The 24418-nt window shown below is 34.0% G+C and overlaps 4 protein-coding genes and 1 pseudogene across 4 annotated transcripts; 4 read left to right on the top strand and 1 right to left on the bottom strand.

Annotated features, from left to right (window-relative positions):
• Positions 1–69: 69 nt before the first annotated feature.
• On the bottom strand, positions 70–9994 carry mu2 (mutator 2). The gene is made up of 7 exons (XM_017910700.1): positions 9768–9994; positions 9452–9550; positions 5523–5621; positions 5172–5351; positions 740–5102; positions 346–657; positions 70–281 (listed from the first exon to the last, which is right to left on the bottom strand). Exons 1-7 carry the CDS (start codon positions 9855–9857, stop codon positions 70–72), a joined length of 5355 nt encoding a protein of 1784 aa, XP_017766189.1. The 5' UTR covers positions 9858–9994.
• Jhe (juvenile hormone esterase) lies at positions 6455–9065 on the top strand. The gene is made up of 8 exons (XM_017910701.1): positions 6455–6891; positions 6998–7298; positions 7404–7601; positions 7734–7912; positions 7998–8163; positions 8239–8574; positions 8647–8773; positions 8867–9065. Exons 1-8 carry the CDS (start codon positions 6697–6699, stop codon positions 9063–9065), a joined length of 1701 nt encoding a protein of 566 aa, XP_017766190.1. The 5' UTR covers positions 6455–6696.
• A 2828-nt stretch (positions 9995–12822) lies between the features above and the next one.
• Est-6 (venom carboxylesterase-6) lies at positions 12823–15686 on the top strand. The gene is made up of 8 exons (XM_017910703.1): positions 12823–13019; positions 13195–13495; positions 13777–13974; positions 14046–14224; positions 14507–14672; positions 14742–15077; positions 15215–15338; positions 15425–15686. Exons 1-8 carry the CDS (start codon positions 12828–12830, stop codon positions 15585–15587), a joined length of 1659 nt encoding a protein of 552 aa, XP_017766192.1. The 5' UTR covers positions 12823–12827; the 3' UTR covers positions 15588–15686.
• Positions 15687–17102: 1416 nt separating this feature from the next.
• LOC108555155 (venom carboxylesterase-6) lies at positions 17103–19026 on the top strand. Its single transcript, XM_017910693.1, has 6 exons — positions 17103–17303; positions 17478–17735; positions 17847–18012; positions 18082–18417; positions 18555–18678; positions 18765–19026. Exons 1-6 carry the CDS (start codon positions 17103–17105, stop codon positions 18925–18927), a joined length of 1248 nt encoding a protein of 415 aa, XP_017766182.1. The 3' UTR covers positions 18928–19026.
• Positions 19027–20936: 1910 nt separating this feature from the next.
• Positions 20937–23412, top strand: LOC108555154 (venom carboxylesterase-6-like; annotated as a pseudogene).
• The last annotated feature ends 1006 nt before the right edge of the window (positions 23413–24418 follow it).

Below are 24418 nucleotides of genomic sequence, written 5' to 3'. Positions count from 1 at the left end.
ACTTTTGTTCTATTATTCGATATTCTTGTTCTATTAAAGAAATTTAAGAAATAAATTATGTTGTTAACACTATGTTAACTTGAATTCCTTAAATTCTAATTCTTGTCTCAAAATACCAGTTAATATAAATTCTGTCGACTGAATGGTAACAGTTTTAGGTGCTCTTGCACAAAATTTGTTCGCATTACCTAAGTCTTCCTCGCGTGAAATAATAATTGCTTTTTGAGGCCATGATGATGGTGGTCGGAGTAAAGCTTTACCACCGCATGACATAATGATACCTGTAAAAGAAGTTATATTTTTTTAATGAATAAAACTGAAGCAATTATTATTTTTAAAACATACTTTTTAATTCTGGTAAAGGTGGTGGCGCGACGTTAGGAGTTAAGACAAGTGTGTATCCTTCTAGAAGTTTATGCTTCTTTGCTTTTTCTAAGCTTTTTGCTAACTTAAAACGGAATTTAGCTTCAGCAGCAGGGTCTTTCAAAATGTAATCTTCTAACTCAACAAAATGTCCACTTCTTTCACTGTCAACCAACCAATCAACTGAAACTATAGGTACAGACAATGACAAAGCACATAAAAATTTAACAGTTCGTCGAACTTTGTCTGTAACCAATACAGTACACTTTGTTGGATCTTCGACTTGAGATGCACCTATTACAAAAGGAAAAAATATTAAATGCAGCTACAGTTACTTGCAAATGTATTTTTTTTTGCAAAATGATGCAATACACACCTAACTTTGTTAACAATTTGTTATAATTGTTATTCGAAATACCCGTAAATAAGATTTTATGCTTTATTTTGAATGGCGATGACGTAAATGAAGAAGTCATACTTCTACGTGTTCTATTAGGTGTTGAAAGTATCGATGCCGTTTCGATGCTGGAATTTGAATCTGAAATAGTTTTTTTTACGAGATCTCTTTTTTGCTTTTTATTACTTTCAACGTTTTCAGTTTTCTGTCTTTGCCGTTTATTTCTTGAATTATTCGTTTTATTCGTAGTATTACCAGAAACAGTTTGATTATCAGTTTCTGTTTCTTCTTCTACAGAAGACTCTGTAACTGATTGCTGATGAGATTGAATTAATCTACTCGACTGTTTGATGTTTCTTTTCGTCTCCTTAATAGATTCGTTTACTGGAGCATTAGTTTTATTCGAACCATTCTTGGAAATCTTAACTTGTTTGAGTTTTATTATGGGTATTTCAAAACGTGCGTTATCAGATTCGTAAAAAGTGGAAGAAGTACTACTGCTCTCTGTATTATCAACATCCGTATAAGTATTTGTATTTGTATTTCTACGTCCCCTCGTGTTTTTTGTTTTAGTATTTTTACTTTTTGTATTTTTACTAACTTTTTTCTTTTTTTCTCTATTTGAATCGATATTTTCTTCTGTGAGCATACCGTTCATGATCATTTCTATTTCTTGGGATTCCTCTCCAATTTGAGAACTTATATCATCCACGTGAGATTCAAATTTATTGATCCTCTTTCGATTTGCATTTCCTCGCGTTCCTACAGTCTTGGTGGTTTTCTTATTTTCATTATTCGAAATATTTGTGACAACCTGGCTATCTATGGAAGTTTTAGATTGACTTTGTCTAATTTTATTACTGTTATTGTTTTCAATCATCAATTCTGTTGAAGTACTTGAAGATATCGAACCAGTTGGAGTACCCACAGACATTCTGACAACTTTTATTATTGCCTGTTTATCTAAGTTTGCTTCTTGATCAGTTGATTTTTTAATACTCGAACCATACGTATTGATTGACGAGTTTCCTTTCATAATAAAATTAAGAGTATTTGCAGAATGTCTTCTGTTGGCTACAGTATTCTTTTTTCTATCATTAGTATCAACAGTCGCATCTTCGTTAATATCTTCTTTGCGTTTTTTTGGATAGTTTTCAGTCGCATCCGTCACGCTTAGTGATCTTTTTCCAATGCGTGATATGTTTAAATCAATTCCTTTTGCAGATTCAGCAACTTCATTTTCAATCAGCGCTTCTTTTCGTACCTGAAAAACAGATGAACGATCAATATTCTCTTTGCTAGAATTACGGGTCTTTCGGTAATTCAGAATGAGAGGACTTTGCCTTATTTTCTCTTGCAAATTAATAGGGGCGATCGATTTTGACTGTGGCAAAGTATCGCTTTTTTTACGTTCATTTTTGGTTGTCACTTTCTTAACCAATCGTTTGGGCTTCTTATCTTTTTTACTATTATCATGTACAGATTCTTTATCAACATCAAAATTGTTTTCCAATGAATTTGGCTTAATAGCAGTAGGACATTCAGTATTTTCCACGTTTTTACGAGCAAGTGATTTTCGTGATGATTTTCGGGAAGCTTCTCTCTTTTTAGGCGCAATTCTTACGGATATTTGTTTTCTTCGATTATGATTAATATTAATTCTATATTCAGATGAAATTGACGAAGTTGGACTTGCTGGGTTTGATAAAGTACCTGAAATTCTAACTTCGGGTAAACCAGCTAAAATATCTTCATCGTCATTTTCTGGTACTTTGGTAAGTCGTTGAAGTTGTTCATTGATTAATGTATTAGATGCTTGACTGTCTATGTCTCTTGAACATTCGTCTAATTCATTCTTATCTTTTTCAAATATCTTAATTTCTTCTTGAACTTCACCTGTTTTTGGCCTATCATATTTCTTTCTTTTCAATTTTGGCGTTGATGGATCTTTAGATACAGATTTTGGGATTGATAAATTTTCATCTAATATAGGTATAGATTTTGGTGTAGATGAATCCGCAGGTACAGATTTTGAAGTTGATAAAGTTTTAGATATAGATTTTGGAGTTGATGAATTTTTAGGTGCAGGTTTTGGTGTTGATGGATCATCGAATATACATTTTGACAATGTAACAGAAACACTGCTGCTGTTATTATTCATATTACTACAAGTTCCTAATGTTGTTTTCTCTTTTTCTATATTTTCGTTAGAAGTGTTTACAGTAGGTTCTGCTGGATCTCGAGAATCTATTAAAACATTACGTTTTTCTGTCGAAATAGTGGCAAAATTCTCTGTATTTTGTGAATCGTTATTATTTTTTATATCAGATTTACGAGATATTTTATTTGTTACATTTGAGTCGATTTTTAATGTTTTACTCTTTCTTCCTTTTATAGACTTTGTTTTATTATCGGTCGATGTATCGCTATTTTCATTCTTGTCAGGTAATTTATCCTCATACTGTGGTGACTGTAACACGTTTTCAAGAACTTGAGTTGACATTTGCATGTGTTCTTCAATACGTTCTTCATTTACATCTTCAAATATTGCGTTCAAATTTCTTTCTATCGTGTCATCTAAATTCACTGTATTCAATGCTTTAGATTTTATTGACACATTTGTACTCTTATTAGTAGTTGACAGTATAGATTTCTGATTCTTAATATCACTAATTGGTTGAGTAGGTGCCATTTCATAATCACTGTTATCAATACTACAATCATTTACAGTACTTATTGCCAGAGGATTTAATGGATTCAAATATTCATCATTATTCATACTTGAAACCTCCTTTCGCATAGTAATATTAATTATCTGAGTTGGTATATTGTCTTCTATTTCGGTAATATCTTCTTTATCAGAAATTATTTCATTTGTTATTGAAGTAGTAGGAGGCCTAGTCCCTTTTGAGGGAGACTCAGTCGTTAAAAGGACTTGTGTTGGTGCCATGTCATCTGTTTCTTTTGCATGTTTATCTTTATTTTCAATATAATCTTTGGTTACTTCCTTACTAATAACTTGTGTTGGGGCGTCAGAATCTACTTCATTCTCATTATCCTGTCTTGAGAGTGAATCTTTATTCTTATGATTTATTGGTTGAGTAAGTGTATCAAATAAATTTTCAGAATCTTCGCTTGAACCAGTATTATTTTTAGCTTCTTTATTTTTGTTAAACTCCTTTTCAAAGGAGCAATTCGCTTTTTCCTTCATTGCTATTAACATAAATTGACCTTCTTCATCCGTAGTTGAATCATCGCTATCAACCACTTGACCTTTTGCAAATTGTTCATTTTCTTTATCATTTTTGTACAAATACCTTTGAAAGATACATTCATTATCAGTTTCATCAGAGTCGTCAGTTACTACAGGAGATTTAAACGTATATTTAACACGTTGATTTCCATTGTTAAAAGCACTTTCATCAATTTTATTGATTTGTGTCGCGGCATCAAAAATACTTTCGTTATCACTTTTACTATTTACATCGTCGTTTGACGAGACTTTTACAGAAGCTAATGATTTTGATTTATCATCATCAGATAGCTCGTCATTATTGATGTAATCTTCTAATAAATTTTGTGAACCAAGTAAATTTCGACTTGTGTCAAATTCATTTTCATAATTTGTTGTAAATAATAATTGCGGACACTCTTGCGAATCTTTTTGCAAATTTTTTTCAATATTTTGCACGTATTCACTTCTACTTTTACGTTTAGTAGCATCATTAGAATCTGATGTGCTCTCATTAGCATCAATTTCTTGCATTACTTTATTATTAACATTATTGTTTTCCTTTTCGTTAATTTCTGTTTCAAATGTCTTATTATCCCGAGTACTATTGTTTCGAGTTGAAATATTTTGAACATTAATTTCTTTGCATGTTATCATATCGTGAATGCCTGTACTAGGTTGTGTTTCTACATCATGAATATCAGTAATATTCCCTTGCGCATTAGTTATACATTGTTTTACTACGTCGTGTATATTGATTTCTTGTTTATTCGAAGATTTTGAAAGATCTTCTATCTTGTCTAAACCCATTTTTTGAGTTTCAACATCGTGAATGTCAGAATTCGTTTCATTATTGGATTCAAACAATTTTTGCGTTTCCATTTCATTAATACCAATTCTTGCTGGACCTACATTTTCTTTTTTCTCTGCATCGAAACTTTGAAGATCGTCCACGCTGATGTCAATAGAGGAACTGATAATGCTGCTCTTTCGGGCGCTGCTAGTGGAAGTTCTTAGAGGCAATGTCGGGCATCGAAATACGGATTCTTTCTCATCAGCTTGGGTGGCAGGAATAACAGAGATATTTTCTCCCAAACTAGACGAATTATTCTACACAGAATATATATGATAATACATTTATGTGATATATTGCATAATAATAAAATAAATGATAATTACCAATGATGAGTCAGGTGTCCCTGGAATAATCAATTGTTGTACCTTCCGATTTTGAATTGTAGGCCCTACAATTAAAGATTCATCTGCTGACCGGCAGGTTTTGTAAACTGCTCGCACCAAACCAAATTCCAATACGTTTCCATTTTTGAGTTCATAGCATCGATTTGGCCTGAGAATTGACTATACAAAAGAACACTAAATAATATTAATTAAATGTAATTTGTTTTAATTTTATTTTATTAGTAATAAAAGAAATAATAAAACCTAATTGCAAAATGCTAAAAATTGTAAAATATGTAATACATACATAGAAATTAACTAAATTTAATCTATAAATAGAATTTACATTACATTATTTAGCTTTGTCTTGTTAGAAGAATTTAGGTCGCAAACCCATGCTGTCGTTTCGTAACCATTAATCTCGATCTCTGCGTGTTTCTTAGATACCGTCTGCAAATTGAATTAATCTCGTTACTATTCAATTATCTTTGACATAATTAGATATTTTAATATTAGTGACAATTTCGATTTTGTATAACTTGTCCATTTTAAGTTCTTGTCTTCATACTTAACTGGAAGATTGATGATTTATTAAAAAATGTCTTTGTGATAAGATTAATCAATCTTATTTAATCAGAAGAATACATCGCGTAAAATACTTCAACATCTTTTAACATATCTATTAATAATTTTCAAAAATTATATATTTAACATTAAATATCTTTAGCCTTTTTTAAATAAAGCAAATTTATCACAATACACAAATAAGAAAATAATACCGACTAGAAATCAAAATAAAAGTAGAAATTCTAGGCGCATTATATAAAATCTAATTTTCATGATCAAATTCTTCTTGCAATTATTACAAAGTAATAATGTTTATTATTTGATTTTTACTATCTTATCGTTCTAAAGACGTTCTTATTGGAAACACATAGCAAAATTAAATAAACAACATTGTACTCGCTCTCCAGTTATTATGAATTATGAATAATCATATACTGAAGTATATACTAGTGCAAGGAAGTGAATTACTCCAATTCCTATGTTTATTCTTATCGTTATTATCTCTTTTGTTTTGCAAATGATACCCATCAACTGATATTAATTTATTAAAATATTTGAACGATCTCATACTCGACGATTTCTGTTAGAATGATTGAAATACATCGAGTTCTTTCTTCGATGGAACAATGCAGTAATTTAATCTTATCATGTTTGTAAACTAATAAAAGCACAACTCTTGTACATCGTGTACACTGTCTGTTCGTACATATATGAGTAAAAACTGATCCGTGTATTACAACTTATCACGACCCATGCCCGTTTCGAAACGATAATTGGCAAAAAAGATTCTGAATATAGAAACTAATCGACCGATTTACATGTACATAGGAGCTCTTATATAATCACAAATATTATACATTTGTGTCGCATATTTATCTAAGCCAACACATGCAAATAACGTTCAAAAGGTGTGCAATAAATAAACGAGGATGATCGAGCAGGCATCATTCTAACGAAGATGACAAGACTACAGTTTCTTCTATTTCTGTTCGGATTCGTGACTTTTTCGTGGTCCACAGAAGATGTTCCCAGAGTTAAAACTCCTCTCGGTGCAATTAGGGGATATTATAAAGTGTCTGCAAATGGAAGACAGTACGAAGCTTACGAAGGAATTCCTTATGCGCTGCCTCCGACCGGAAAGCTTCGATTCAAGGTAAAAACTGCATACAGTTTGATTCTTTGGACTGAAAAAATTACACAATATGAATCTTTATCTGATTATTTTAAAATGATGATAAAAATTAATATGTTTCCTTTAGCCTCCTCAAAGACTACCACCATGGATGGGCGAGCTTCCTGCGATAAAATTTGGCTCTGCCTGTTTACAATACGCACAATTACCTATAGATCCAAATGATAGAGTTCAAGGTGCCGAAGACTGTCTCTACTTAAATATTTATGTGCCGACTGAAAGAAGAACAACCTCGCAATCCTTACCAGTTATCTTTTGGATCCATGGTGGAGCTTTCCAATTTGGTAGCGGAATGGAAATGGGTGCCAAGTATCTCATGGATCGTGACGTCATATTTGTTACGTTCAACTACCGTTTAGGAATGTTAGGTATTTAAAAATAATTTTATAACTTTTTGAAATATAATAGCATACCTAGAAAAAGAAATAAGGATCATTAATTTTGAAATGTAATAAATTATCTTTGTTTTCTAGGTTTCCTCAGCACAGAAGATGAAGTAGTTCCTGGTAATATGGGATTGAAGGACCAAAGTATGGCGTTACGATGGGTTTCAGAAAACATCGAATGGTTTGGTGGTGATTCAAAGAGAATAACTTTGATCGGTTTGAGTGCTGGCGGTGCTAGTGTTCATTATCATTACTTATCTCCCATGAGCGCTGGTCTTTTCCAAGGTGCTCACGAAAATATCTACTCTTTTCAAGAACATTATAACGTTTTTTGATATTGATACTTTGATACTGTAAAGAATTCTATAAGCTTTATATATACGTATATTTTATCTTTTCTCATTTTGCGTAATACAGGTGGTATATCGATCAGTGGTACGGCTTTTGATTGCTGGACTCAAACAGAAAACTCTTTAGAAAAAGCCAAACAACTAGGAGTCCTTATGGGTTGTCTCACAGGTAGTACAAGAGAAATGGTACGTTGTCTTAGATACCGTCCAGCTAGAACTATGGTTCAAGCCCTTGAGAAGTTTCTGGTAAGTATTCTTTATCATCAATTTGTTTTACTGTCAATAGTATCTTTGTGTAATTTTTTACTCAAAATTCATAATTTTATTAAAGCGATTCTATTATAATCCATTTACACCGTTCGGACCAGTACCGGAGAAATACGGTGATGAACCATTTATCAATCGAACACCTGTTGAAATCGTGAATAGCGGTGATGTTCAAGATGTCCCATGGGTTACTGGAGTTACTAGTGACGAAGGATTGTATCCAGTCGCTGGTAAAAAATATTTGATGAAGATTTTAAAATGCTCGTGTGACTTTGAATTATAATTTAAAATCACTCATCTTTTAGAATTTATTGCTAAGCCAGAAGCCTTGAAAGCATTGAACGATGACTGGGACCTCCTTGCACCTTATCTCCTTGATTACAATTATACTCTTCCTAAAGAGAAGCATGTTGAAATTGCTAGACTCATTAGAAATCAGTATTTTGGATCGAAGAAAATTGACGAAACAACAACAGATTCCTTAATACGTGTAGCCAGTGATAGATTTTTTGTTGTCGATAGTGAAAAAGCTGCTAGAATGCAGGCTAAAGTTAATCAACAACCTGTTTGGTATTATTATTATTCGTATAGAGGTGCACATAGTGTTAGTGATTCCATGAGTGGCACTACTAATAATTATGGTACGTCATTTAAAGTGAAAATTTAATAAAAAGAAGAAAAGGATAGTTGCACTTATGATGCATTTTCTACAGGTGTCAGCCATGCAGATGATGGATATTTGGTCGTAGACACGCCTTATCTTGATCCCACAACAACAACAAATGATATTAAAATGCAAAGAATTTTAATTGATTTCTGGGTATCATTTACAACGAATGGGTGAGTATATATGTTTAATGAAATACATCAAAATAATTTAAAGAAGATAACTTATGTCACAGCTTCATAATCTTCTGTTTTTATTTGATTCAGAGTACCAAATGTTGGCAATGCTCAGTGGTCAAGATTAAAATCCAATGAAAAACCACTTAGGTATTTGCACATTGCTGGATTAAATCAAATTCATATGGATAGTCATACAAATTTTGGAAACAAAGATTTTTGGAATTCTATTAATTTTAATGAAAACAAATTAAGTAAAACATCTGGTACATTAAAAGAAGAATTATAAAGATGTCTCCTATTATTTTTTATTACACTTGAATAATTATTAAATTATAGAAATTTTTATTGTAATCCTTTTATTATAAATAAAATCTTAATGAGATATAAATCCTAAATTAATTGAAATCTTATTTCTATTTCTAATTTATTTAAGATCACCCTGAATAAAACCATTGGAGAACATATCAAAGATAAAAATTAGACATTATAAAATATGATTCGTGTGTGTTATAAAGATTAAATTTGTAATCACAATAAAATATCCATTTTTTATGTTTTATGTTTTACAAATGATTGTAACAGACTATTAAAAGTATGAATAATTAGTAAGATTAAAAATAAGTATACTTAATTTAAATATTATATATAAAGCAAAACAATATAAGTACTTACCAAATCATTGATTACGATATCGGAATCTGGATGTCTACCAATATAATTAATTCCTTGTTTGACCGGATATGTATTAGAACCTATAATGAGCATCCCAATCTGAAACATTTGACATAAATAAACTGTATTTTGTAGTAATAAAATCAATTATAAAAATTGTCATGAAAACAATTTACAACTAAGATAACCAACACAGAAATTAAGAATAAAGATTAAATGGAAGTACAGAAAAAGTGTATCAAATATAAAAAGTGGGTAAAAGAAAGAATATAAAATTAAATATGAAAAGAGAATATTAAAAATATTAAAGTTTTACCTGTATATCATTCTGGGGCGCGGATTGAGAAATCTCTTGTGTCGATGTAAAATCAAAGTCTTGGTAAACTTGCGTTGGAACAATATCCATTGTAAAAAAGAGTTATTTAGACAAATTAGACGCAATTTTTAGACACTATCTTTTTTTTTTTTGGAGATTACGACTTTTTTACGAGATAACCTTATTCATCGCATCGTAGTTTAAGGAATTTACTAGTAGCTACAGCAGACGAGTAGTTGTTTAACTAAATGAAAACCATGGATGCAAACTGATGAAACAAACAAATTTGAATATTATTTATGACAATATTATAATGAAACAATAACGAACAATTGATATTAAACAACACACGTTAAACACTATTATATAGTGATTCCCGCCACCTGCAAATTAACGTTTGAAATTATTGATAATTAAAAAATAAATTCCCTATGAAGTTTGTAGATAGAAATATTATAATTTGTTATACACTTTCTTAAATAAGTTTGATAAGTATATTTTTTAAACTTATATAAATATTTACATCAAAATAAGTTGAGAGATTATATTAATCACAGATACAATTTATATCTCCTGCTTGTGAATTCATTACTTTAGGTATACCACAAACGAGATATACAGTCATCTCTCAATTTATGCGAATTATTCGGTTCACGTGTATTCGTTTTACGGGAATGAAGATCGTGTAAATAAAGTCTGTTAGTAATAGAACGAAACTAGCCATTCGCTCGGTATGTTTCAAAGGTTTGGCTTTCTTTTTATCTCTGCTGCTGATGCCAACCGATGTCCACCGGCAACCGTTGGTTTATAAAATTCTTGACAAGGCAACGTGGTCTGGCCGCGTAGATTATGTTCTAATTTACAGAGTAAAAAGGAAACTAGCATTAAAAAAGTGTTGTGTGAATTAAGGGAGTGGTGTAATATAAATCTATTACTTTATGTACCTTATACTAAAATATCGATTGTATCAAGTTAGAGATGTTTACGCCCTCTACTATTTAAAATGGTAACTATAGAAATTATAATCAATGAGTTTTCATGACTTATGCGGAATTATCAACGAATTCGTAAGCTTTTTATCTATAATAAGACGAAAGGAAATTCGTTAAATTTTTATATCTTCGGTTTCCAAGTAAACTAGAACTTCTACAGTATTTCCAAAAATTAAACACCTAGGAAACGGTCAAGATAAAATTTTTGCGAAAATTTATATTTGTTATATTATCGGTGTTAATAATTGTGTTAATAATTAATAATAGTGACAATGACTTTCTTTACTTATATATAGACACTCCGAGTAATTTAACTATGAAAACCAATGCAAATTTTGGACAGAAGAATTTTTGGGTCATGATTAATTTTAACGAATGTCAAGTATAAGTTGACAACTCAATGATACTGGCAAGAAAAATCTGTACCTTTCTGAATTAGACCTCATATGCTGATTGTATATTATTATATGTATATCCTGTATACTATATATGTATACTACGATTGAATTGATATGATATCCTAAGAAATTAGAAATAGATTTAATTTCCACTGCAATAATATGAAAATATTACAAAAGTTTAATAAATGGATATATTATAATATTATTTACATGTAAAATTTTAAGGCGTTTCAAATATAATTCTAAGCCTGTAAATGAGTATGTATAGATAATAAAGCAAGGATATTAGGATTAGAAAATTGGCTGCGTACCTCTTTTGTAAGGAAATGACATAAGAAAAAATTGATAATATAAGAATTGCAAAAAAGTAAAAATGGATACATCATGGTTTGCTCACAATTACGTGAAATTACACTAATTTTCCGCGATATATTTTCGTTTCTCAACGTTTCTTCGCATTGCTACATTTACAATTTCTATTTCACAAATCGACGTAAAACGCGTGAAGACGATGGATTAGTATCCACGTGTAACTTCTGGAAACAGGCTCTGGAATAATGTCAATTATATTTGAAAGTGAATTTTATCTGTGCATGAATTATTCATTTCTTGCGATTATCGTTAGTCTTATAATTACTTGTTATATTTCTGTTATCTCATGCTAACCAATAATTACGATAACTCATATCTTATAATATCACCCAATATATATTATGCAAATGATATTGTCTGTCTTCATATTTTCAACTCCTGATGAATACCTAATGCATTACCCGAAATAAATTTATGGTAACGATAGTTAAGTTTTGCAGTGCTATTAATCTTTTCGTATTGAACAAATTTTTAGGTACCTTATATAATTAGACACGCACATATTAATTTTCAGGAGAGTTTCAATGATTTTAAACGATGTAAATTCGTTATTAACATCTTTGCGACGACAGAGATTTTCATATATATATATATAAGCAATATATATAAGCAATTTTAATATTAGTAATTTACCTTCTCACAAGACATTTTCTAACATTCACGCGAAGTGCATGCTTTTCCAGACATTTTCATAATTCCAAATAAAATAGGCATTCTGTAGATACATTATTCTTTATACCCTTTTTCCGTTGGTATACTGTTTATATTTTTATAGAATTCAGATATACAGTAGATGCACACATTTTTCCATTTTTCGCATGAAACTTCTCGGAGGGGTACAGGGTAGGTATCGTTTGCTCGCAGCATGTGCACATTGCATGATATAAATAGAGCTAAAACCAATCAACAGTCATATGTAAATTTGTCAACAGATACTTGATAGTTAATACAGATTGATCTGATCTTTCCTCGAGAATCATGTCCATTCAATCAATTTTGCATGGCAGAGATAAGATCCTTTGCTTAACCAAAGATAAATACTTCTATTAACTTACCTGCAAAACATATGTCTAGGAATCAATATTTCGAAACAATCACCCTAATGACTAGAGTACATGCCGTTATCATTTGGTAAATTCGCAATGTACCAAAGATAAGTCTTTTCGTTATATAATGCTACACGTGAAAAAAAAGGTGCAAAATTGTATCATATACAACATGTGCTTATCATGTTACGAACATTATAAAAGACAACTAGCACTGCTAGTTGGGCACATAATTTCAGAACGATCGCGATGAAACTGACGACAGTTTTGCTCCTCTTGGGCTTCCTCAATTTATCGTTGCAGGATGACAAGACTCCTAAAGTCAGAACATCCCTGGGAACCGTGCGAGGATACCATAAGATCTCTCGGCAAGGCAGAGAATACGAAGCCTTCGAGGGCATTCCCTATGGGCAGCCCCCGGTTGGCGAACTTAGGTTTCAGGTATGTTGAATAAAGCGTTAACACTAGAGGTATCTGCGAAAGTTGGATAATATCTAAACCTGATATATATAATTAATTTTAATTAGTTACCTAGTTGGTTTGGTAATATTGTTATTAAAAAAATGAAATTGTTTATTATAAGATAATAATTAGAAAGTACATTATGAATATTCAGCCACCACACCCAGCCGAAGAATGGTCGGGTGTGCTATCAGCCACGAAGAAGGGCTCTATCTGCACACAGTATCTTATGAGGAGTATGGCTATCGATGGACAAATTATCACGGGTGACGAGGATTGTCTGTATGTGAACATTTACGCTCCAATTAGGAACGGCAAGAACACTCTGTTACCTGTCATTTTCTGGATTCATGGCGGCGCCTACTTGTTCGGCAGTGGAAACGACATGAACGAGACACTCATAATGGACCGTGATGTCGTGCTGGTCACGGTCAATTATCGTTTGGGACCATTCGGTAAGATTACACATAGAATATATAATAAATCCCTAGAAACAGTAAATTATGATGCCTTTTTTTAAACAGAAATATATTAATTGTAATGTTAACAGTAATAAGAAAATGATCTGTCTGCAGTAGTAGTCCCTTTTGGACTATTGTAGTTGAAGTTATGAAAATAATACAACTACAGAAATTCATCTCGCTATGTACAGGATATTCGACTTAATAAATACAAAGTATTACGACGTGGAGGGTTGATACAATTCTAAACAGATTCGTCCAAAAATTTGTTTCAGGTTTTCTAAGCACGGGGGATAGCTTGGTGCCCGGAAACATGGGGTTGAAGGATCAAAATCTGGCACTACGCTGGGTGTCGAAGAACATCGAGAACTTCGGTGGGGATCCGAAAAATATAACTCTTATGGGTTTCAGCGCAGGAGCCTCTAGTGTCCACTACCATTATTTGACACCACTGAGCGCTGGACTTTTCCATAGTACGTGGTTACGATCGCAGTATATTGTCTTGCTGATATTGAGACTTATTTCATACTATATTTCGTAACAGGAGGAATATCGATAAGTGGCGTGGCACTCAATCCTTGGACACAGACGGAACGTGCTCCTGAAAAGGCTAGAAAATTGGCTGCAGTCCTGGGGTGTCCAACAAGTAGCGTAAGGAAGATGGTGAATTGTCTGCGAACGCGTCCTGCTAAGCAATTATCGCAAGCTGTTGACGACATCATAGTAAATACCTTTTCGCTGAGTAGAATTTTGTTTCTTTAGACACTCAATACTATGGAATAATTTATATATATTCCGTTGGATAAGTCATTTTATTTTGTATGTCTGTTAATGTATAATTTATACCTGTCGAATTGGTAGGGTTAATGGCAGTACATTTTAATGGCATACCATTAAAATAACTGATAACATAATACAAATATAAATAAGGCAATAAAATTATATATCCGTACATGATATGTTAATAATATAATACCATAATAATCTTGATATCTATAATTACAGTACTGGCTGTTCAATCCTTTCTCCGTCTTCGGTCCAGTTGTCGAGAAACATGGACCTGATGCCTTCATCACTCGCTCCCCGATCGATGTCATCAATAGTGGAGAAGCATACGATGTCCCTTGGATTTCCGGAGTAGTCAGCGAAGAAGGATTATACACTTCTGCAGGTCTGATATCTTATGTTATAAAATTAATTATACTTTTATCGTAATTCCATATAAGTCTCGTTTTCATAGAATTCGTCGCTAATAATACGCTGTTAAAGCATCTGAACGACAACTGGGACGACATTGCACCCTATTTGCTCGATTTTAACGATACCATTCCACTGAATGAGAAGAAGCAGGTGGCAGAAAAGATCAGAAAACATTATCTGGGATCTGAACCAATCGATAGCAACAGTATGATGCCTGTAATACATATGATGGGTGATCGATTATTCGCGCATAATTTCGAGAGGGCTGCGAGATTGCAAGCCAGAAAAAATAAGAGCCCAGTGTGGACCTACTTATACAGTTACAGATCTATGTACAGCCTAAGTGACACTCTGAGCGGCACAACAAGGAATTTTGGTAATGCTCTTTATATTCCGTAGTTGAATATCAAAAGAAGTTCGATATTTAAAATAAGTAAAGTATGAAACATTCTTAGTTCGAATAAGTTTATAGCGCGTTGAGGGTGTACTAAATTAACGATATTACCAACACAGGAGTGAGTCATTCCGACGACACATTCCTCGTGATCGACACTAGAACCTCTAGTGTGACGCGGCCAAGTGATGTGCAAATGCAACAAATACTGCTCGATTTTTACACATCATACGCTATAGATGGGTAAATAAAGTCATCAATTTTTTCAATTTCTGATCACATCATTTCTTCTATATAAGTTTTTCATAATAAATCTCTAAAAATTTCAGTAAACCTCGGGTTGGGAATGCAGTCTGGCCGTCATTGAACCCCAACGACAAAGATTTCCATTATCTGCACATAACAAACCCAAGAACTATAAAAATGGAGTCCAACTCTGACTTTGCTCAACGAAGCTTCTGGACCTCGATAAACTTTGATGAAAACAAATAAATTGATGAAAGTTGCGAAAAGTGACCAAAGGCAATCAAACTACGGTTACCTTCTTTCAAACGTTGTTATGTTGCATTTAAATATGTAATAATACTTGCATGCCAAATATATAATCCTAAGTAAAATAATTCCTAAGCAAACTGAATCAACTCTTCAAAATGAAACAATCCCGTCCAAGACAAGAACGTGAGAATCACTGTGCACTATATTTTGACGTACGAAATCGTTTAGTCGTATAAGAGGACACTTTATACCAGCTCGTGATGTCAAAACTAGACTATTTTCATAGAGTAGAGAACACCGAGGTATCCTCGCGGGGACGAGGCAAACGATAGCGCTTTGTGCTGAGAATAATATCGACAAATGTCACTGTTATCATCATAGTCGATTGTAGTGCAAAGAAAGAAAAAGGAAAAAGGAAATATGGAAAGAAATGTCCGAAAAGTTCACCTCGATCATTGTCGAGTATATTCGCGTACCATGCGTAGTTCATCGTCTTGCTATACACAACATAATTGATGCATCCTTCATCCATGATAAATCTTATGAATTCTAATCCATCCAGGATCCGTTTAATCAATTTTCATCCTCATTCGTGGTACATTTATTCGATTTTATTGCACATTCTGCTTTGTCCGCAGACCGATCTCTGTTACATCGTAGGACTCTCAGTCGCCATGGTAAAAACATTCACGCGAAGACTTATTGTTACCTTAGATAAAAATTGGCTACTCTATGCGTAAATAGCACGCATTTATACTTACTTATACAATGTATATAAAGTTGCAAGGTTCGCCCCCATTGACGAAAAACACGTTGCCAAAAACGAGCCTTGTATCATGTAGATAAATTCTTCGTTTCTTTTTCTCTTCATGCCCTCTTGTCCATTCCATTACACGTTCTCATCGATCCCTTCCTCTCTTCCTCTCTCTGTCAATTCGTAATCTCTATTCTCAAACTTTCTCACTCTGTATTCTTTATATAACGCAATATAATATAGTAATATAGACGTTTAGGGTTTTGGCTATTCAATCAAATTTTACCATTTGTCGCCTGAAACTTCTCGCGAATGTTGTAGTTATCGTTTTCGTCTAGGTTGTGCACACGGAGCGATGCAATAGAGTCACAGCCAATAAGAAGTAATATTTCAATTTATCAACAGATATTTGCCAGTTAGTAAATTTTCGTCTGATCTTTCTTAAAGTGTCGTATCATTCAATCATCTTGGCACTACACAGAGAAGATTCTTCGATTGTCGAAAGGTTGATACTCCTATTAGTACACTAGCAAAATCATTTTCTGCAATAAATACTTTGTGATAGCTACTTTCCCAGAATTCTGGATGTTCCGCATATGCATCGTCATAGTGACTCCACAAGCACATGCTGTTGTTGTTGATGATTGTTGAATGGATCTAGGTAAAAAACGGAAAGTCACTGAATTATATAAAGCTATATAATGCACTTAAATATATAAAAGGTTAATATCACTGCTAGTGGAACACACAGTTTAAGAATGTTCGCGGTGAAGGTATCGGTAACTTTGTTCCTCCTGGGATTCCTTGATTCTTCATTGCAAAATGATAGGATTCCATGGGTCAGCACATCCCTGGGAACCATACAAGGATACTATAAGATCTCTCGGCAAGGCAGAGAATACGAAGCCTTCGAGGGCATTCCCTATGGGCAGCCCCCGGTTGGCGAACTTAGGTTTCAGGTATGTTGAATAAAGCGTTAACACTAGAGGTATCTGCGAAAGTTGGATAATATCTAAACCTGATATATATAATTAATTTTAATTAGTTACCTAGTTGGTTTGGTAATATTGTTATTAAAAAGTGAAATTGTTTATTATAAGATAATAATTAGAAAGTACATTATGAATATTCAGCCACCACACCCAGCCGAAGAATGGTCGGGTGTGCTATCAGCCACGAAGAAGGGCTCTATCTGCACACAGTATCTTATGAGGAGTTTGGCTATCGATGGACAAATTATCACGGGTGACGAGGATTGTCTGTATGTGAACATTTACGCTCCAATTAGGAACGGCAAGAACACTCTGTTACCTGTCATTTTCTGGATTCATGGCGGCGCCTACTTGTTCGGCAGTGGAAACGACATGAACGAGACACTCATAATGGACCGTAATAATAACTGATAACATAATACAAATATAAATAAGGCAATAAAATTATATATCCGTACATGATATGTTAATAATATAATACCATAATAATCTTGATATCTATAATTACAGTACTGGCTGTTCAATCCTTTCTCCGTCTTCGGTCCAGTTGTCGAGAAACATGGACCTGATGCCTTCATCACTCGCTCCCCGATCGATGTCATCAATAGTGGAGAAGCATACGATGTCCCTTGGATTTCCGGAGTAGTCAGCGAAGAAGGATTATACACTTCTGCAGGTCTGATATCTTATGTTATAAAATTAATTATACTTTTATCGTAATTCCATATAAGTCTCGTTTTCATAGAATTCGTCGCTAATAATACGCTGTTAAAGCATCTGAACGACAACTGGGACGACATTGCACCCTATTTGCTCGATTTTAACGATACCATTCCACTGAATGAGAAGAAGCAGGTGGCAGAAAAGATCAGAAAACATTATCTGGGATCTGAACCAATCGATAGCAACAGTATGATGCCTGTAATACATATGATGGGTGATCGATTATTCGCGCATAATTTCGAGAGGGCTGCGAGATTGCAAGCCAGAAAAAATAAGAGCCCAGTGTGGACCTACTTATACAGTTACAGATCTATGTACAGCCTAAGTGACACTCTGAGCGGCACAACAAGGAATTTTGGTAATGCTCTTTATATTCCGTAGTTGAATATCAAAAGAAGTTCGATATTTAAAATAAGTAAAGTATGAAACATTCTTAGTTCGAATAAGTTTATAGCGCGTTGAGGGTGTACTAAATTAACGATATTACCAACACAGGAGTGAGTCATTCCGACGACACATTCCTCGTGATCGACACTAGAACCTCTAGTGTGACGCGGCCAAGTGATGTGCAAATGCAACAAATACTGCTCGATTTTTACACATCATACGCTATAGATGGGTAAATAAAGTCATCAATTTTTTCAATTTCTGATCACATCATTTCTTCTATATAAGTTTTTCATAATAAATCTCTAAAAATTTCAGTAAACCTCGGGTTGGGAATGCAGTCTGGCCGTCATTGAACCCCAACGACAAAGATTTCCATTATCTGCACATAACAAACCCAAGAACTATAAAAATGGAGTCCAACTCTGACTTTGCTCAACGAAGCTTCTGGACCTCGATAAACTTTGATGAAAACAAATAAATTGATGAAAGTTGCGAAAAGTGACCAAAGGCAATCAAACTACGGTTACCTTCTTTCAAACGTTGTTATGTTGCATTTAAATATGTAATAATACTTGCATGCCAAATATATAATCCTAAGTAAAATAATTCCTAAGCAAACTGAATCAACTCTTCAAAATGAAACAATCCCGTCCAAGACAAGAACGTGAGAATCACTGTGCACTATATTTTGACGTACGAAATCGTTTAGTCGTATAAGAGGACACTTTATACCAGCTCGTGATGTCAAAACTAGACTATTTTCATAGAGTAGAGAACACCGAGGTATCCTCGCGGGGACGAGGCAAACGATAGCGCTTTGTGCTGAGAATAATATCGACAAATGTCACTGTTATCATCATAGTCGATTGTAGTGCAAAGAAAGAAAAAGGAAAAAGGAAATATGGAAAGAAATGTCCGAAAAGTTCACCTCGATCATTGTCGAGTATATTCGCGTACCATGCGTAGTTCATCGTCTTGCTATACACAACATAATTGATGCATCCTTCATCCATGATAAATCTTATGAATTCTAATCCATCCAGGATCAGTTTAATCAATTTTCATCCTCATTCGTGGTACATTTATTCGATTTTATTGCACATTCTGCTTTGTCCGCAGACCGATCTCTGTTACATCGTAGGACTCTCAGTCGCCATGGTAAAAACATTCACGCGAAGACTTATTGTTACCTTAGATAAAAATTGGCTACTCTATGCGTAAATAGCACGCATTTATACTTACTTATACAATGTATATAAAGTTGCAAGGTTCGCCCCCATTGACGAAAAACACGTTGCCAAAAACGAGCCTTGTATCATGTAGATAAATTCTTCGTTTCTTTTTCTCTTCATGCCCTCTTGTCCATTCCATTACACGTTCTCATCGATCCCTTCCTCTCTTCCTCTCTCTGTCAATTCGTAATCCTAATTCTCAAACTTTCTCACTCCTTGTTCTTTATATAACGTAGTATAATATTTAAGCGAAGTATCTGGTAGTGCATTAGAGCTATCATTTCGTTTATTTGACACTTTTATAAAAAGAGAATTACTGACTCAGTTAGTTGTTTTTCTAGCAAAAGACTGGAGAAAAATTGGTCACCTTGTTTTAGTAATATAGACGTTTAGGGTTTTGGCTATTTAATCAAACTTTACCATATGGCGCCTGAAATTTGTTGTGAATGTTGTAGTTATCGTTTTCTTCTAGGTTGTGTACACGGGACGATGTAATAGAGTCACAGCCAATAAGAAGTAATATTTCAATTTATCAACAGATATTTGCCAGTTAGTAAATTTTCGTCTGATCTTTCTTAAAGTGTCGTATCATTCAATCATCTTGGCACTGCACAGACAAGATTCTTCGATTGCCGAAAGGTTGTTACTCCTATTAGTACACTAGCAAAATCATTTTCTGCAATCAATATTTTGTAACAGTACTTTCTCAGAATTTTGGATGTTCCGCGTATGCATCGTCATAGTGACTCCACAAGCACATGCTGTTGTTGTTGATGATTGTTGAATGGATCTAGGTAAAAAACGGAAAGTCACTGAATTATATAAAGCTATATAATGCACTTAAATATATAAAAGGTTGATATCACTGCTAGTGGAACACACAGTTTAAGAATGTTCGCGGTGAAGGTATCGGCAACTTTGTTCCTCCTGGGATTCCTTGATTTTTCATTGCAGAATGGTAAGATTCCATGGGTCAGCACATCCCTGGAAACCATACGAGGATACTATACGATCTCTTGGCACGGCAGAGAATACGAAGCCTTCGAGGGCATTCGCTATGCGCAACCCCCAGTTGGCAAACTTAGATTTCAGGTATGTTGAATAAAGCGTTAACACTAGAGGTACCTGCAAAAGTTGGATAATATCTAAACCTGATATATATAATTAATTTTAATTAATTACTTAGTTAGTTTGGTAATATTGTTATTAAGAAAATGAAATTGTTTATTATAAGATAATACTTAGGAAGTACATTATGAATATTCAGCCACCACACCCAGCCGAAGAATGGTCGGGTGAGCTATTAGCCACGAAGAAGTGCTCTATCTGCACACAGTATTATCCGTCGTACTCAGTTGGATATTTACCTCCCATCCCTGGTTCTGAGGATTGTTTGTATCTGGACATTTACGCTGCAATTAGGAAGAGCAAGAACACTCTGTTACCTGTCATTTTCTGGATTCATGGCGGCGCCAATTTGTTCGGCAGTGGAAGCGATCTGAACAAGACACTCATGATGGACCGTGATGTCGTAGTGTTCACGTTCAATTATCGTTTGGGACCATTCGGTAAGATTACACATAAAATATAAAATAAATCCCTAGAAACAGTAAATTATGGTGACTTTTTTTAAACAGAAATATATTAATTTTAATGCTAACAGTAATAAGAAAATTATCTGTCTGCAGTAGTAGTTCCTTTTGGACTATTGTAGTTGAAGTTATAAAAATAATACAATTACAGAAATTCGTCTTGCTACGTACAGGATATTCGATTTAATAAATACAAATATTACGACGTGAAGGGTTGATACAATTCTAAATAGAGTCGTCCAAAAATTTGTTTCAGGTTTTCTAAGCACGGGAGATAGTGTAGTGCCCGGTAATATGGGAATGAAGGATCAAAGCTTGGCTCTACGATGGGTGTGGAACAAGATCCAGAACTTCGGTGGGGATCCGAAACGCGTAACTCTTTTTGGTTTCAGCTCAGGAGCCTCTAGTGTCCATTAGCATTATTTGACGCCACTGAGCGCTGGACTTTTCCATAGTACGTGGTTACGATCGCAGTATATTGTCTTGCTGATATTGAGACTTATTTCATACTACATTTCGTACAGGAGGAATATCGATAGGTGGCGTGGCACTCGCTCCTTGGTCTAGGATGGGACAAGCTCGCGATAAGGCTAGAAAGATGGCTGCTACCGTGGGATGTCCAACAACCTGCGAAACGGAGATGGTCAATTGTGTGCAAACTCGTCCTGCTAATCTATTAACGCGAGCTCTTGATGATTACCTGGTAAATCCTTTTTCGCTGAGTAGAATTTTGTTTCCTTAGACTTTCATTAATATGGAATAATTAATATATATTCCGTTCGATAATTCATTGTATTTTGTATGTCTGTAAGTGTATAATTTACACCTACCGATTCGGACAAGCTACACATCGAACAGCAATACGCGTTAAAAATATATTGTTAAAAATATGACGATAACAAGATAATGAAGTATTCTAACATAAGTTGACAAAATTAAATATTTCCACATAATGTATTAATAAGATTTTAGATTATAAGATAATTTATTTATAATATAACAGAATAATAATCCTCAAATCATTAATTACAGGTATGGGTATTCTATCCTTTTGTCCCTTTCGGTATAGTTATCGAGGAACCCGGACCTCATGCTTTCATTTCTCGTCCTCCGGTGGATATCATCGTTAGAGGGGAAGCATACGATGTCCCTTGAATATCTGGAATAACTAACCAAGAAGGATTACTCCATGCTGAAGGTCTGACATCTTATCATATAAAATTAAATATATTTTTATAGTAATTCTATATAAGTCAAGTTTTCATAGCATTCATCTTTAATGATACACTGTTAAAGCAACTGAATGACAATTGGAACGACATTGCACCCCATATGCTCATTTTTAACGATACTATTCCACCAAATCAGAAAAGGCAGGTAGCAGAAGAGACCAGAAAACATTATCTAGGATCTGAACCAATCGACAGGAACAGTATAATTCCTATAATAAGTATGTTAGGTGACCGACAATGGGGCTATTGTATGGAGAAAGCGATGAGATTGCAAGCAAAAAGAAATAAGTGCCCAATGTGGACCTACGTCTACAGTTACAAAACGATGTACAGCATAACTGAAGCTCTGATGCGTCAAACAAGAAAGCTTGGTAATGCTTTTTACATTCTGTAGATGAATATCAAAAGAATTTCGATATTTAAAATATGTAAAGTATGAAATACCTTTAGTACGAATAAGTTTATAGTGCGTTAAGTGTATAGTGCACTAAATTAACAATATTATCAACACAGGAGTGAATAATGGCGAGGACATATACCTCGTGACCGTCACTCCATTAATGAATGTGACGTGGTCAAGTGATGTGCAAATGCAACAAATACTGCTCGATATTTACATATCATTCGCTACACATGGGTAAATAAACTCACCAGTTTTTGCAATTTTTAATAATATCATTTTTTCTACATGAATTATTGACAACAGATTTCAAAACATTACAGCGAACCACGCATGCCGCAAGTAGACTGGCAGCCAGTGAATCCCTACGACAAATATTACCATTACCTACACATAGTAGATCCACAAAGGATAGGCATGGACACTGGTTTCGACTTTGGGCCAAGGAGCCTTTGGGACAGGATAACCACGATCGAACAACAAACGGACCGTATTGGCAGAATGTGACCAAACTACCAATACCTTCTCCTAATGTACGATATTTGTATTTAAATATTTAATGACACTTTCGCAACAAGAAGACAACTCGAAAGCAAGCAATTGTTAAGCATACTGAATCAACCACCCAAATTCAAACTTCCCCTCCAAATCAGTGCATCACTGCGCATCATGACATGGAAAATTGATTATTCATAAAAAAACACAAATCACACCAGCAGGTACAGTCAACACAAATTTCATTTTATAAATTAGAAACCACCAATGTAGCCTTGGCAAATAGTTTCTTTAATATATCAAACAACAACATACGCGCCGAACGTTAAAGTGTCATGCTAAGAATAATGCTAATAATAATAACGCTGTCTACTACAATTGACTACAGGGCAGAAATCATGAAAATAAAGAAGATCGTTCAAAATTGAGAAAAAATAGGGAAGCGAAATAGAGAATAGCATATTCAATCGAGTGAAGCACAACAATCCGGACAGAGAAATCAAATTTGGAAAATACAAGGACGGAAAATCAAACTGCCAATCACCGTGGGTACAACCTGTCACATTCTGCACAATTTTAAGCAAATTAACACACCAAATTGAGAAAAGATAAGCAGAATAATTAAAAAACATTTTATTCTACCCACTTTGGTTCAAAAAAAAGCACAGGGAAACGAAATTCGGAAAATATAAGGGGGGAAACACAAACTGCGTATTACCGTCGGCACCACCTGTCACGTTCCGCACTATTTTAAGCAAAATACCTATCCGAATTGAGAAAAGATAAGCAGAATAATTTAAGAACGTCCAAACCTAACGAATTAGGTTAAAAAAAAGGTACAGGTATACGAAATTCGGAAAACATAAGGGGGCAAACTCAAACTGCGTATCACCGTCGGCACCACCTGTCACTATCGGCACTATTTTAAGCAAACGAGCAGTCCAAATTGCGAAAGGATAAGCAGAATAATTAAAGAAAATTCTATTCTATCGAGATAGATAAGGAAAACTGCACAGGT

The sequence above is a fragment of the Eufriesea mexicana genome, unplaced genomic scaffold (assembly GCF_001483705.2).
Source record: "Eufriesea mexicana isolate 0111107269 unplaced genomic scaffold, ASM148370v2 scaffold130, whole genome shotgun sequence".
NCBI lineage: Eukaryota > Metazoa > Arthropoda > Insecta > Hymenoptera > Apidae > Eufriesea > Eufriesea mexicana.
The sequence above is the reverse complement of the archived record's forward strand: the minus strand, read 5'-3'. Positions and strand labels throughout refer to the sequence as shown.

Excerpts from the sequence above, each read along its gene's own strand:
- Jhe (XM_017910701.1), top strand. The coding sequence starts at position 6,697 with ATGACAAGACTACAGTTTCTTCTATTTCTGTTCGGATTCGTGACTTTT. Across the intron at positions 7,913-7,997 it reads AAGCCCTTGAGAAGTTTCTG|CGATTCTATTATAATCCATT; the intron begins GTAAGTATTCTT and ends ATTTTATTAAAG. Across the intron at positions 8,164-8,238 it reads AGGATTGTATCCAGTCGCTG|AATTTATTGCTAAGCCAGAA; the intron begins GTAAAAAATATT and ends CTCATCTTTTAG.
- mu2 (XM_017910700.1), bottom strand. The coding sequence starts at position 9,857 with ATGGATATTGTTCCAACGCAAGTTTACCAAGACTTTGATTTTACATCG. Across the intron at positions 658-739 it reads CAAATTGTTAACAAAGTTAG|GTGCATCTCAAGTCGAAGAT; the intron begins GTGTGTATTGCA and ends CTTTTGTAATAG. Across the intron at positions 282-345 it reads ACCTTTACCAGAATTAAAAA|GTATCATTATGTCATGCGGT; the intron begins GTATGTTTTAAA and ends CTTCTTTTACAG.
- Est-6 (XM_017910703.1), top strand. The coding sequence starts at position 12,828 with ATGAAACTGACGACAGTTTTGCTCCTCTTGGGCTTCCTCAATTTATCG. Across the intron at positions 13,975-14,045 it reads GAGCGCTGGACTTTTCCATA|GAGGAATATCGATAAGTGGC; the intron begins GTACGTGGTTAC and ends ATTTCGTAACAG. Across the intron at positions 15,339-15,424 it reads ACATCATACGCTATAGATGG|TAAACCTCGGGTTGGGAATG; the intron begins GTAAATAAAGTC and ends TAAAAATTTCAG.
- LOC108555155 (XM_017910693.1), top strand. The coding sequence starts at position 17,103 with ATGTTCGCGGTGAAGGTATCGGTAACTTTGTTCCTCCTGGGATTCCTT. Across the intron at positions 17,736-17,846 it reads AGACACTCATAATGGACCGT|TACTGGCTGTTCAATCCTTT; the intron begins AATAATAACTGA and ends CTATAATTACAG. Across the intron at positions 18,013-18,081 it reads AGGATTATACACTTCTGCAG|AATTCGTCGCTAATAATACG; the intron begins GTCTGATATCTT and ends TCGTTTTCATAG.